This window comes from Monopterus albus, unplaced genomic scaffold (genome assembly GCF_001952655.1).
Source record: "Monopterus albus unplaced genomic scaffold, M_albus_1.0 scaffold148.1, whole genome shotgun sequence".
In the NCBI taxonomy this organism is placed as follows: Eukaryota; Metazoa; Chordata; class Actinopteri; order Synbranchiformes; family Synbranchidae; genus Monopterus; species Monopterus albus.
In genome coordinates this window covers 489,955-504,255 of record NW_018128028.1, presented here as the reverse complement: position 1 = coordinate 504,255, position 14,301 = coordinate 489,955, and the positions used below count along the sequence as shown (strand labels likewise).

The 14,301-nt window shown below is 40.6% G+C and overlaps 1 protein-coding gene across 2 annotated transcripts in view; it reads right to left on the bottom strand.

The window, feature by feature from the left end:
* The window catches only part of nlgn3a (neuroligin 3a), a 127,257-nt gene that overhangs the window by 85,612 nt on the left and 27,344 nt on the right, over window positions 1-14,301 (bottom strand). Inside the window, exons 3-4 of one of the 2 annotated variants that reach the window (XM_020614629.1) lie at window positions 14,203-14,262; window positions 4,081-4,140 (exon numbers count right to left, since the gene is read on the bottom strand). The exons of the other annotated variant lie outside the window; for it this stretch is intronic. Coding sequence (XP_020470285.1) covers window positions 4,081-4,140; window positions 14,203-14,262 — 120 coding nt within the window. The remainder of the gene's footprint in view (window positions 1-4,080; window positions 4,141-14,202; window positions 14,263-14,301) is intronic. 2 annotated transcript variants of the gene reach the window in all.

The window sequence follows — 14,301 nt, the reverse complement described above, 5'->3', positions numbered from 1 at the left end:
CATGTGTGTGAAGGTGACTTCTTGCTCCCTAGCTTGGTGTGTTTGTGTGTAGATTTGATGTTGGGTACAAGGCAGGCAGAGAGAAGTGTGTATATGTAAGATGGAATAGAGAGAAGAGATGGGGATAGACGCTGGCTGAGTAAAATAAAAGGGAAGACACGGTTCAGAAGCCTACAGGGCTATTAGCCAAAGCCCCGTACAGCTGGCCTGGATCTAGATGAGAGGAGGAAGCTGCAGAGGTGCTGTCATCTCTAAGATGCACAGACAGCTGTTTGCTACCCAAGTGAAAGAAGGCTAACCCTTTCGTCTTTCAGGGAAGCCTCTGCTGTCCTTGGGGCAAGCCACAAAAGCTCACTCTATACTGTACAAACCAAGTGAAAGGTTGTCTACAGCACACTGATAAGCACAACATAGAGGTGCACACAGCATTAGGTACCCTTAACCATGATGTGGCATTGCATAAGGAAAGCGTCAAAGTGCTATGATGAACTAATTCAAAGCCTATCTCCACTCCTCTTCCATTCTCTAGATTTTTCAAAAGCAGCATGCTTTTACATTTTGCCTTGCAAATTATTTTGTACCATGCAAAATTAAAGAAAAGATATGACAGTAACAGTTGGGTTCTCCCATCCTTTGAAATGGCTCAAATGATGCCCTTGGAGTTCGGCCATTAATGTCAATGCTTGTCTTAGAAAGAAGCTAAGCAGCAGCACTCCAAATATATGCATAAATGGGCTTCAAGGGGCGTGATTCCTCGTCCCTGCCACAGAATAGGGAATAGGATAGTGGCAAAATGAAGAGAATGGTGGGTGAATTGCCCCCACTGTCGATTCACCACTCTCCAGGCTGCCTGAGCTGAGGGCTTTGCTGGATGGGGATCCAGTCAGGCCTGTGCAATGGAATTAATGGTAATACCCAGGCAGGTGGAGCTCAGCTCTGCTCTCTGGCACAGCAAGGATGGAGAGATTCTCTGGGAGGGTCTGTGTGTTTGTGTATACAGTATATGTGTGTTGTCTTCTTCAGTGCTTGCTTCCAGAGCTTGGAAGCAGGCAATGTTTATGCATATATGTGTGTGCGTGTGTGTGCATGCTTGACTGATTTAATAATATGGGTGTACATGTCTGTGTTTGCACACACATGCCGGGTGGAAGCATTCGTCCTGATTAGAGGTAGAGTTTCAAAATGCCAAATGACAAACACACACACACACACATGTATTTTTAATCAGTGGGAGAAGGCCTAGGGAGCAGGTGAGGTGAGGTGGGGACGACTGCCTCATTCCACCTAACGCTGGGCACAGAACCTCAGCACCACTGCCATGTTCCACCAGGGAGATTTAACTTGTCCACAGCCTGACTTCCTCTATTTACATGCCCACCTTTATCTAACAACAGCAGGTAGGTGATTGAAAGCTTGCGCTCCCTTTTACAGTGCAATAACAGCCTCTGTAAAATTGAGTCTTGATTGTGGGTGTGTGTAAATCATTGCAACTTGGCCTGCACACTTGTGTTGCTGGAAGGAGTGTTGGGTAGAATTTGAATGCACTTTGGTGGTGCCAGGGGCTTGACAGTTGCTCAGACAGACAGGCGGACAAACAAAGAGAATGACAGCAAGACACAGGGCTAAGAGGGAGAGCCTCAGTCACAGCCAGCGGGCAGAAGGAGATACACACTATAAAAAAGGTTACTATAGTCCTCTCTTTATTTTATTCTTTTGCTCATCTCAGTTTTTCTTGGCTGTTCCATGGCCTTTTATATGGATTTATATGTTCCATTACATATGCTGTTTACATTTCTGTGGTAAAGTGAGAAATCCCTTATTGTTTCAATAAAACACATTTGAATTAGAAATTAAGAGAGTGTCTGGGGGGTTATAACAGTCAGGGGGGCAGCTCAAAAATGGTAGAGGGAGGGAGGGAATTAGCCCAAGACAGACAGATTGCCAACTGAGACAGCACGGTAATGCTGGGATGAACAGACTGAGAGACGGAGGGGGTTAGACAGGGAAACCAGTCAAGGCAGCCGCTTACTGGACTGAATAAGAATATGTAGTTTAGAGGTGCATCAGCTAAAGAATGAGCAAGTGAGAGTTCTGCTTATATTCTAATTCTACTTGTCTACTAACCCTAATGCTTGATTTTTATTTCATAGTGCATGCAGTACAGTAGACAAGGGAATTGCTACTGTATTACCTGCCATAATACCACAGCCACTTGTGAAAGAAACAGTATGTAAGTAAAACAACTTACAGGGACTTTGTGGTTTTCACAGTGCACTCAACCATCCTTCAGTTGGAGAAAGTCCACCCCCCCCCATCCCAACTGGCCCTGGGAATAACAGCTCTCTCTTTGGGTGGAATTACAGAGAGATAGGGGGATGTCCCTGAGCCCTGGTTTCAAATGCTGGGCAATGACAGTTCAAAATAGACACATTCACCAGAACAGTGAAAATCTTCTGGATCATGTTTAGGGATTGATGGCCAACCCTGTCACACATGCATTAGTTATAGTGCTGCAGCAGAGATTCTGCCGGGACTGTATTGTGCTTTTACGGTGATGCTCTGCAAATAGCATTGGTTGCGCTCAGTAAATAAAAGACTTGTCACTTTTTCAGTGAGACTGGTCTTGCACAACAGCTTGGAGACCAAGCTGCTGTCTACGCACACAAAGACCTGCCAGACAAAGGGATCGGCCCTTGTCAGCAATTTTTAACGGACTGAGGACTACATACACTTAGCATGTGAGCTTGCTTGAAGGAGGACAAATACAGCCATGCACATATGTATGCACACAGTCAGGCCAAAGACTGAGAGCAATTTGGCTTCAGTTGCAACAGCTCACCCTGGGCTTGAATGAGAAAACACCTGTGTGTCAAAGTGGTGCCATGGCAATGCTTCTTGCTCTGTGATCAAGGCCAGTGTGAGGGCTCTTTTTGGGAGATGAACCTACTGGCAAAACTGGAAAAGCACCCTGCAAAACCTTAAACATCTGGGGAAAAAAAACACAGCCAGTTGGCTTCAGCTGGATTTAAAACCCAATGCAGAACCTGCAGCAAAGCCCCTTGAAGCAAATTTTCAATTTGTGATATTGGGCTATTCAAATATAATTTGACCTCCCTTTTGACAAAGCTGCCTTTCATTGTGCTAACATCAAGACAGATAAATAAATGATGTGGCAGTTTAGTGTGGCATCTCAGTTTTCTTGCCAAATACAAAGTCCATATGCCCTAAACATGCTAAGGTCCCACACAGCTTCGTACCAGACATACACTTAAATATTGTTCATCAAACACACACATATCACACAAAAATCTAATTTGTCCATAATAAATGGAGTATAAACTTAACCTTGACACCCAACATCATGCTTGCATCATCTGCCCTAATTTGGTGAAGGAAGACAAGGGTGGGGCAATATCAAGGGTTTGATTTAGATTCTGAGACTTAAGCCGTTTCTGTTGCAGCACAAGAAACGTCTCTCATTCTAATCTCCACAGAGATCCATCCTGAGCCAGGAATATCCCAAGATAAATATGGAACGTGAACAATGCGATTGTTGAGCAGCAACTTCCCATTTTCTACACCTCTCGCCTCTAATCCTCTCCTCTCCAGCAGTACTCCTGAACTGTCGCTACTCATGTAAATCTGCTGGCAGACCCGGTGAACAGTCTGATATTACACTGCTGCTTCAATTTCTCTCTGCCATTATTATCACCAAAACAGCTGCTGACCACACCTTAAGAAGCGGCTCTAACCACTGCTTCTACCCATATAATAACATTTGCTCCACTGTGTGAGATTTTAAAATGACTCAACCAGGCTCGGTTTTCTAGATGAACCAAATCCTCTAATCATCACTTTAGATGCTTCAGGTACCAGAGATCTCACATTCACTCACACTCAATCATTTGCTCAAAGACAACATTGTTTTACAGACTGTAATGTAACAGGTGTGTTGTGATGATTGCATTTGCAAGTAGAAACAAAATTAAATCAAACATAAACCATACATGATCAGAAGACTGACATTTTTAGAAAAGAAAAAAAAAATCATGCACCATCTTTGTTCACCACAGAAAATACCTTCATCTTCATCACCGTCGTTATCCGATAAATCCTCACCCTGTTTTTTTGGATGGACCCCTGTTATTGAAGCAGTGAGAGACATAGAGAGGCACAGGGAAATTCAAAATAGCACATTTGCAAACAGAGAAATGGGAAAAGAGGCAATTCAATAAAAACAGGATTTGAAAACACAGGTAAATAATAACAATGTTAAAAGCTTATATACACAATTACACAATTCTCAGTAAAAAAAACAAATCACATTTAAACAGAGAGCACAACGTAACAGGTAACTTAAACAAAACCAAGTCATTATCATAGGATATTTGGAGCAGAGTCATACACCACTGGCATTTAAAAAATATTAAAACCCTTTAGAATTCCACCTCATATGTGCCAACAAACATTATTAAAGGACTGTTCAAAGTGAACAGCTAAGACGCATTGAGAAAATGGCTTTCTGAGCAGGATTTCTGTTTTTAAACAAAACTCTAATGACTTTAAGTTCTCTGTGGAATATGTACCTCAATTTCTAACCTGGGCATTCAGTAAAAAAACAGAATAAAAAGCAAAATAAAATAATATTAACAAAAAATGTGGTTCAAACTGGTTCAAACAGGTTCTTTGAACAGGTTCAAAGTACAAACAGCATGTGCAGGACTGTAACCTCCCTAGAGGTGCATACATGCATCATGTATGATGTGTGCAGTTACTTCAGCTTGTTTATTTGCCCTAAATGGTAGATAATGTGCTCTTGCCTTTGTGCTAATATGAAAACCTAGCTGCACACTGTGTACAAACACAGAATACAAACCTCCCTTGACCTGCCACATACACAGTGGAGTTCTAAGCTTGTTAGAGTTCAACGTGCATGTTGATCAGTCACTTGATCTAACCATCAGTCCACATATTGAACAGCCTGCAGTCGTCTCAGATAAGAGATATGCTATATTTAAAGACGCTCACTTCAGATTTTCCTCTTGAGCACTGGTTGATACATTAAACTATAATGTTTTTCGTGACCTTGAATATTTCCTTTAGTGTAATCACTATGCCAGCATGAATCCAAATTCATATTAAAATCTAACAAGCTGACTGGCATGGAATTTACTGAACCATTCATGATTCTGAGAAACTGAGGTGTCTAGCATTGTATTACAGTAAAGGTAGGCCTGATCCTTGTCTGATAGAACCACATCCAGCGCTGAAGTAATAAATTAATATACAGTTATTAAATAAAACTTTAGCCTTCTAGTAAAAAAAAATAGTGGAGTTAATATTTCACATAGCAAATGCCTTCTATTTCAAGAATGTGGATGTTGTTCAGGCCATTCTCTACTAATCATGAGACCAAGAAGCGTCAGGATCTGGGTGAATTCCTTCTATGGCTAAACCATTTCCTGTGGGAAACCCAGGTCTCTGTCCACTTACAAAATCTTTTCTCTCTTGCCACCCTTTGGAGCAGATTATCAACTTTTTCTTTGAGACATTAAAAGTCTGAGTATGGTTAAATATGCTGTGGATAATCATGGCCTCTAGAGGATGAGCCAAGTGACCAGAAACAAGAGTCACACAAAGCATTCTTCTACATCTAACATTTGTTCAGAGGTTACACAGGGTCTTGTTAAAAGAAGGTCTGTCATTCATGTGGCCAAGCCAGTCAGTCAGGTGGAGTCAGATAAAGACACTATAAGATGCATCCAGTATAAACACAAGAGTGAGAAACGATATAACCCTCTTTGACAAAAGCAGCTTTTATTTGAGCGAATTTACCATAGTGTTTGAATACCCCATCCATTGTTAATTGATAATGCATAATGTAATAGGCTGAGTGTCATGACATTTACTGAGTACATTCAAGCTCTAAAGTGGAGAAGCCTTTTGAATAACCTTGTTCCTTCTGTCCATCAGTTTTGTATAGTGGGGGATGATGAATAATGCAGCCTCTGCGGGCTGAGCTTTAGATATCCAAACATATTCATAAGACTATTACAACCACATGCTTAAATGCATAATGTTTATCATTGTTTGGCAACAAGATGCTATTGCACTGATGATGAACTACAACAAGCACTAAGTAAGCTGCTGTGGAAGGTTGTGTAGAAGCAGGAGTGGGTTTTGAATTTTTGAGTTGGTATTAGATATTGTATATGGTGATACGACTGACAGGTGTGGTAGGGCACTCCCTCTTTCAAAATCAATGACTAATGTGATTAACATTAAATTATTAACACAGGTTAGAAAATCATAGCAATAAAAGTTTCATCAAAATAAAATAATATAAAAGCACAAATTAACCATGTCCCTTTAGGGCAGATAAAACGGATTAAACACCAAAAGCCTGTTTAAAAAGGTGTGTTTTTAAAGTAGACTTAAAAACCGCTAGCTCAGTTACAGACTGGATCTCAGGCGGTAATGAATTCCAGAGTCTAGGACCATAGACAGCAAACAAGCGGTCGCCCCATTTTTTAGATCGGGCCCATGGAACAACCAAGGACAAGTGCTCAGTGGAGCGCAGGGTTCGGCCTGGGGTGTATATTGATAACAGCTCCGATAGGTATGGTGGTACGGTGGGGCAAGGCCATATATGGCCTTAAAGACAAATAACAACATCTTAAAATCAACTCTCCATTTTACTGGCAACCAATGTAGTGAAAAAAGAACTGGAGTAATGTGGGCATACCTGGGAGTGTTCGACAACAACCGAGCAGCCGCGTTTTGTATGAGTTGAAGTTTACGCAGTACAGCTTGGGACACAGCAACATAAAGGGTTTTAATCTAATCGTGAAGTAATAAAAGCTGGACTGCTTTTTCTAAGTCTCCACATTATTAGAAGGGCTTCACCTTTGTTAAAAGTCAGAGGTGGACAAAACTGGTCTTGACCACGACCCTAATCTGCTTATGGAAAGTAAAGCTGTTATCAAATATTACTCCAAGATTTCTCACCATGTCTGTAAGTGGGGGGCAGAGGCACCTAAACTGGATAGCACTGCGGCTGGATCGGGGCTAATAAGAATATATTCCGCCTTATTCTCATTTAAGTGCAGAAAATTTTGGGCAAACCGTTTCTTAATATCCCGAATTCAGTTGTGCAAAGGAGTAACTGCATTCGTGTCGGATAATACCAACGGCATATAGATCTGGATATCATCCGAGTAAAAATGAAAATGAACATTGTGACTTGATATAATTGAAGCAAGTGGTGCCATATATAAAGAGAATAGTAATAGGGACGCCTGAGGTAAGTGGGGCTACATCAGATGAAAAATCATCAATAATAACTTAAAAAGTTCTGTTATTCAAAAAGGAAGTAAACCAATTTAACACCGTGCCCCTTAGGCCACCAAGATGTTCAAGTTTAGCAAGTAAAATCGCATGATCAACAGTATCGAATGCTGCCGAAAGAAAAAGATGCCTTCTTGGCTAAACGACAGCCAGTGATAGCCGTGGCTGGAGGTATTATGCTTTCTGGTTGTCCATTCTTGTGAACGCAATATGTCAGACCCACCTTGTTGGATTTACTTCAAATTCAGCACCAGTGCCCACTTGGACTCAAGGATGAACTGATTAGAATTTGGTGACTGAAGGTCAAAGGTCAAGGTCAGCGACCTCATGCCTGTCACATTCCAGTGAATTTGACTGGTTAGAGGAGACACACTACCACAAAGTGGTGAGTTTAGTTACTTTTGTACCTTGTAAGTTCAATCTGAATTACCAGGTGTTCAAACTGAAGACAACACTGGTTAAAACCACACAAAGGGCTGCATTAGTGAGGGCTTGTTGTTTCACATACAGTAAGTGAGGTGATTTTCTGAGGACAGTTGAGTATGAAACCTCAGAGGCCAAAACACTACATAGCGATTTCCAATAGTCTGAGGAAGGTTTTAACAATTCTGGAAGGTTATCAAGGCCAGAGGATCAAGCGCATTTGATCGCACAGCAGTAAATGAGGGAACTCAATTTTTTCATGCCGCGCTAATGTCAATCTGGATATGACCTTATTCTTATGCTTTGACAGGCATAGCATTTAAAATCTGAAAACATTTTATAGCAGGTCCATCAGGTGCAGATTCCCTCTGTAGGAAGCGACTGCTATTAAGTTGTCAGATGTCATATCTCTGCTGTGGAGGCTTCATCATGGGGACATGCAAAATTGTTTAAACAGAATAAAAGCCAGCACCAAAGGAAACTTGCTTTATCATCCTTATTTAAGGCATATTAGCAATTACAATTATTATAGCATTCACAGTGCAGCTGACATGGTAAAACAGTGAGGTTATTGAGTGATAGTGTTTCAGACAGGCATAGAATGGATGGCAGGTGTTGACAGGGAAGCTCTGTCACTTTGAATCGTGTTGTCTGTGAGTCTGTGTGTGTCAAATGACGGATCTACAACAGAAACTGCAAACATGCGACATCTGCAGTGACTCAACAAGGGAGCCTATATTTGACCTTGAATCTTGTTAAGTGGCACCGCAGCGAACGAGTGCTACGTTAAAAATAAAGCTACAATGAATTAATGAGTTTCTTTGCATAGCCAGCCTCCAGGAGCCTACATTTGCATCACTTCAAAACAGGCAGCATCTAGAATAACAGCTATTATTCATGTTCCTTGACAGGCAAAATAGAAACCTGTCACATTTATCAAATCAGGTTCAAAGAAACTGCATTTGATTGGCTTGCTTGTTACATAAAGGGTGTTAAAATGTAACATTTCAACAGGATGAAATTGCTAACAAAAGATTGTCTACAGTAGTAGTTAGCTGTAGAGTATGCACAAACATGTGCCCACACACACAGTCACTCACATACATACAGATACAGAGTGCTCTCAGACTCAAGAGACTTCTTGACTGAATCCACAATTCACTCAATACATCGTGGAAAGGCTGAATGTTAACTGCCTTTCTTTTGCTGGAAAAAGGTTCGCTGACAATAGATGGGCCTTGGAGTTAAATATCAGAAAGGTCAGAATGTGGAAAGGGACTTAGTGAAATGTGAAATGTTGCAGCCTTGACAATTTAGAGCAGTTATATTCAGTCTCTAATCCTCAGGTGGCCATTTTTCTCTTTCAGAGTGCCTGGATCTGTCTTCTTTCCTCCTCTCTCTCTGTCTGTTTCTCTCAATCTGTCTCAGAGTATAGAGGTTAAAGAACAGCTTGGGAGGGACACATAAGAGAGAATGATGGAGAATGCAGCTAAAAGGTTAAGGAGGCTGTAATCCTGTGGTAAAGGACAGCCAAAACTCACACTGTGCTTCAGCTGTGCCCCCCCACCACATGTAGATGACCTTTAGCATGTAAAAAAAACTAAACAGCAATTGTTTTTATGTTTATTTGTAAATATGTTTTAGCAAGGCTTCATTATCGTTTTTACTTTGGTTGTGTTAGGAGGTCCAGGCTTTTATTGTGAAGAAGAAGAAGCAGCAGAGGAAGCAGCAGAAAAAGAAGTAGTAAAAGAAAAAAGAAGAAGAAGAAGAAGTTCAGTAGCAGGAAGAGCAGGAAGGGCAGGAAGAGAAACAGGCGGTAAAGTATGTGGTGAAAGCGAAAAGAAAATGATGTGACTGACTTAAAAATTACATGTTCAGCACCCAGTTTATGTGGGCACAAGGTTCGTAAGTTTAGTTTGTGTTGTGTGCATTGTGGATGAACTTTATGATGCATTTGTCTGTTTTACCGTGTTTAAAGGGGACTGAGTGCTGCATGCTGCATGCTAACTATGTGGAGTTTGCTCAAAGTTACCACTGTTCCTTCATGCTTGGCTAGCATTAGCTGACATTCTTTGACAATGTTGTGCTTGCTAAAAAATTGTGTTAGTAAATGTGTTTATACAATACAGCATTTCATGTACTATGAAATCGAGCCCCTGCCACACGTAAATTGCATTATTTCTGTCTAATGATAGGTGGGCTTTATCGGTGTTTTATTCATTTAAAGTACTTACTGACAGAGATTATCATTAACATAATTAATTAGGATAAACTGGTAATATTTTCTTTTTTCTTTCTCTTAGGCTTTACAGTGTGATGAGGGAATACTGTGATTATAAGGAGCAACACTAATAAAGTATCTATGAACCAGTTCCGAGTCAGACCAAATATTAGCCGGGGATGTTACACCACAGTTGAATATAATCACTGCTAATTTCAGACTCATTCAAAACCTCTGAAGGCCAGAACAATGCAGGTGTAGTCTATAACACTGTAACCACCAGAATTATTCCAAGAATTGAAATGTTCAACACAGGTTTGTTTGACCTTAAGGACACAATCATTGTGTTTTGGGAAGAAATGCCAAATGTGCTATAAACATTTGATGGTTCACCAGAAAACGGCACAGAGCATCTGAACCCTTTTCATCCCTGTCAAACACACTGACAGTGCATCATACAGTAAATGCCTAATGTGTGGCAAAGCTCCAAAGATACAGATTCAAAATTATTATTTTTTTAAGATACCAGTTAAGCCTGGTTGAATTTCACACCACTGGAGGAAATAATGTGTTAAATCTAAGCTAACAAGAGATAATAGATTGTGTTTTCTCCTTTTGCTGAGCTTCAGGACTCCACAGTTCTCTATTCCTTTTTAGTCTGGGATCAACAAAGAACAGAACAGAGATTTTGAGCCTTGGATTGACCGTGGAAGCTGGGCACAACAGCAGCAGGAGGCCTCTGAATAGGGACTTCCTGCTTAGGCTGCGTCTTGCATCTCAAGTTAGTGTGAGTGGATTTGCCGCTGGTTGGTCGCAGCCTTGATTCACTGGGGTCATAAACCCAGATACATGATTATAGAAGTCATTTTCTATCAGACAATAGGGGCATCTGTTCCGTTTGCAAATTGCACAAACCACTATTTGCTCTTGTATTCTTGGAAAGTTTTTGTCCTGTCTATCTGCTGTACAGATTTCCTCGGCAGCACTTTAGGAGCAGCCCCTCCCTCTCTGAAGCACAGTTGAGTTGGCCAACCAACAGGATTAGCATGCGCGTTACTGTCTGTCATGGCACAGATGCAATCTAACGAGGACTGGGACTCTTTTCACAGGTCTCTAGCATCTAGAGGTCATCTGGTAAGAGGTAAAAAAATGTCCAGTGTTTCTTCTGGGGTAGTTAATCTACAGGTTTTGCAACTGATCGGGCTGTTCAGTATTGGCACTGTCCTGTGTAACACATGGCAGCCTGCTGCCTGCGAGGGTTGCATAGGAATGATTATTGAGCAGTCCAGATCAAGCCAAAATATACAACAGATTTCATTGCACTTATCTCAAATAGACTCATGATGAGAGATGAATTCTGGAGTCAGGAGGGCCGATCTCAGAGTGTCTTGATGTTATCCAGAGAGACTAGGGCGAAGGTTACAAGCAGTGAAAAAGACCCCATAGAAAATAATGTGTATATTTTATAAATAGCACGCATGCACAGTGAGTGCATCACCAGAACTCCGCCACAGCGAGGATCTCATCAAAAGGATGTGATTTACCAGCTCTCTTTTCAGTTTGTCAATCAATTTAACAATGTAAACCTCTTTTAGAAATAAAGACTGACCTCATTGGGTTTTGTCCTGACAAAATTGACCCATCTCAAGCAAATCTAGCACACTGAGGCTGAATAGTGCTTAGCTTTGTCCCTGCACATCATTACCCCTCTCTTCACTCTATTCACTCTGGCTCAGAGCAGAGAAAATGACTGAGTGATATAACCAAGGTTCCTGTGTCTAACTCTGTCACTGCTCTGTGCTTTCTGTGCACACTCTAAGGCAACTTCAGAGAGAGCAGCGGGTTAAGGTGCTGATCTTGCACATTAGACCACCTCCTCACAACCTCAGCCACTACCTGCCCGGACATCTTGGTGCTAAAGCAAAAGGAACCATTCTGTAAACTGCAATTTAGTCAGTGTAAACTGTTAATGAGCAAAGACCCATGATCTGTTTATTTAGCAGTGTCTGAATTTGCCACACAACAGTTCTAGCTCCAAATAACAGTCATCCCAACCCTACCCACTATTTTTTGAATGAGTCTGTCTGATCTTTTGTGAGGGCACAGGGTTTGAGGGCTTTCCTCCCGTTTAATGGAGGAAAATGAGCAACATGTGCATTAAGTGCTGTACAATTCCCAGTAGGATGCTAATAGCATATAGAATAGACGTTTCTCAGTTGTAAGATGATTATGAATCAATTAAAAGCCAGTTCTAAAAATAAATTCGACCACTCTTCTGATTATTGTCTTCTATATTTACACTTCCTCTACATTGTAGAAGTAATTATATTATATACTAACCTTTTGCCTCATAAAGCACAAGAATCTAAATCATGAGTGACACATTTTACAGGGTCAGTGGGTGATGCATTTTTCTCACTTGATAGGCATCACCATTGCAACACAGGTGCTTCACGTTAGGTAAGAGAGCCATTTATTCTGCTCCTGTCACAACTGCATACTGTTGCCTGGCAACAATCACACAAGCCTTTCATCAAGAGTGAAACACCGAATTTTTTTTTTAAAATTAATCACTCTTTTACTGATTGTAAAATTGCTAGTGAAGATGTTATTAGTGCTGAATATGCACAGTGGGTATGACTCTATTGCATTATGCAGCTCTCTACTGAAAGCTTTACAATTTTGAAATAGAAAACATTTAATGCTATTAGTAACTGCAACTTTATGGAACAAATCTAACTATGGAAATGACACCATTACACTCTTTAATGAGGGAACTGATGAACTGTTAAACTGTTTCCCAATCCACTCTGAATTTGTCAAACAAGACTTTAACTTCCTTGCTGGAAACATTTAACCAAAACCAAAGTATGCTTCAGAGGTTGCTTTCTATATTGTTGAAGAAGGATAAATTATGTGTAATTTGCACTGCTAATTCAACATAAGACAAGATTACTAGAAGCAGTTAAACAAAGGTCCAAATGGAATAAGAAGAGAGTTTCCAGCAAGACTGAAATTTACAACTTTTCATGTTTATACCACTCTGTAGAACAATGTGTTCCAAAACCAACATAGGAAACTTGATAAACCATTTTCTCATTACCGAACATGGAGAAGATAAGTAAAAATTTCCAAGTGCAAGGGCAACATTACAGAGATATTTTGGTGCATATTCCCCAACTGGGACTAATTCAGAGGCAGAAGTGCCTGGAGGACCAGTCTGTCTCTAACAAAATTGGTTTACCAAAGCAGAATGTACAAACATACAGGCTGAGGCCAATAGCTGCCTCCTGCATGCACGGAAATCAACTGCAGAGGTCTCCCAGCTGAAGTCGAGTCTTTACTGTGGAGCAAGATATGCTCAGGATCTCAGACTGAGGGCTACCTGGAAGGTCCTCAAGTGCCTACTTAGAAAAGTAGCCCTGTGGTGACAGTGAGATTTTAGCAATTGCTAATTAAATTGAATTGTTTTTCTGCATCACGGTGTGTTTGAGCATTTGCTGTGCGGATAAATGAAAGTTGTCATGCCAATAAAATACCCCACCAGCCCCTTGTTTGAACAACTGTGAATAATAAATTTAAGAGAAAGGTGGCCCAGGTGTAAATTTAATCAATGGCTGAGGCTCTGACACTTTCAGATGTTGTGTTTGACAAATACTTCTAATAAGCTTTTGTCTTAAGTGCTGTCAGTGCGGTCTGAAACATAACTAAAACCCTTTGTTCTCCAAGTCAGATTTTATGTTCTAACATTTCAAAGCAGCACTCAGGCCTCTGATTTAATCAACAGTTGCATTTCATTTCAAATGTTACAGCTTAAACATGAACAAGCCATACAGTCAAGGAAAAAAAAGTATATATATATGTACAGTATATAAAATGCATGTTATTCTTAGACATCACAATATATTGCTTGACAGAGCTCCATTTAGGGACCTGGAATTTCATTCCTTGACACTCTCTCATAGTAAAATCACACAACAGCATGCACACACCACAACCACTCACTCATCTCTCACACTCATGTCAAGGTTGATCTGAGTCACACATTCATCCCAATTAGCACTTTGATTTGGAAGCTGATAGGTGGTGATACTGGCAGCTTTGGAAGGATGCACCCATCATTCTCCTCTCTCTTTCACTCTTTCAATTCCTCCCTTTGGTTCCGTGTTGGCTTTATTTTTATTTATTTATTTATTTATTTTTTTACATACCTCCTTTTCTACACATTTTCTTGTTGGGTTTCCTGGCACATTCCTTGGATATTCTTTTGACTGTAAAATGAATGGAAAAACTACAAAATAACAGAGAGC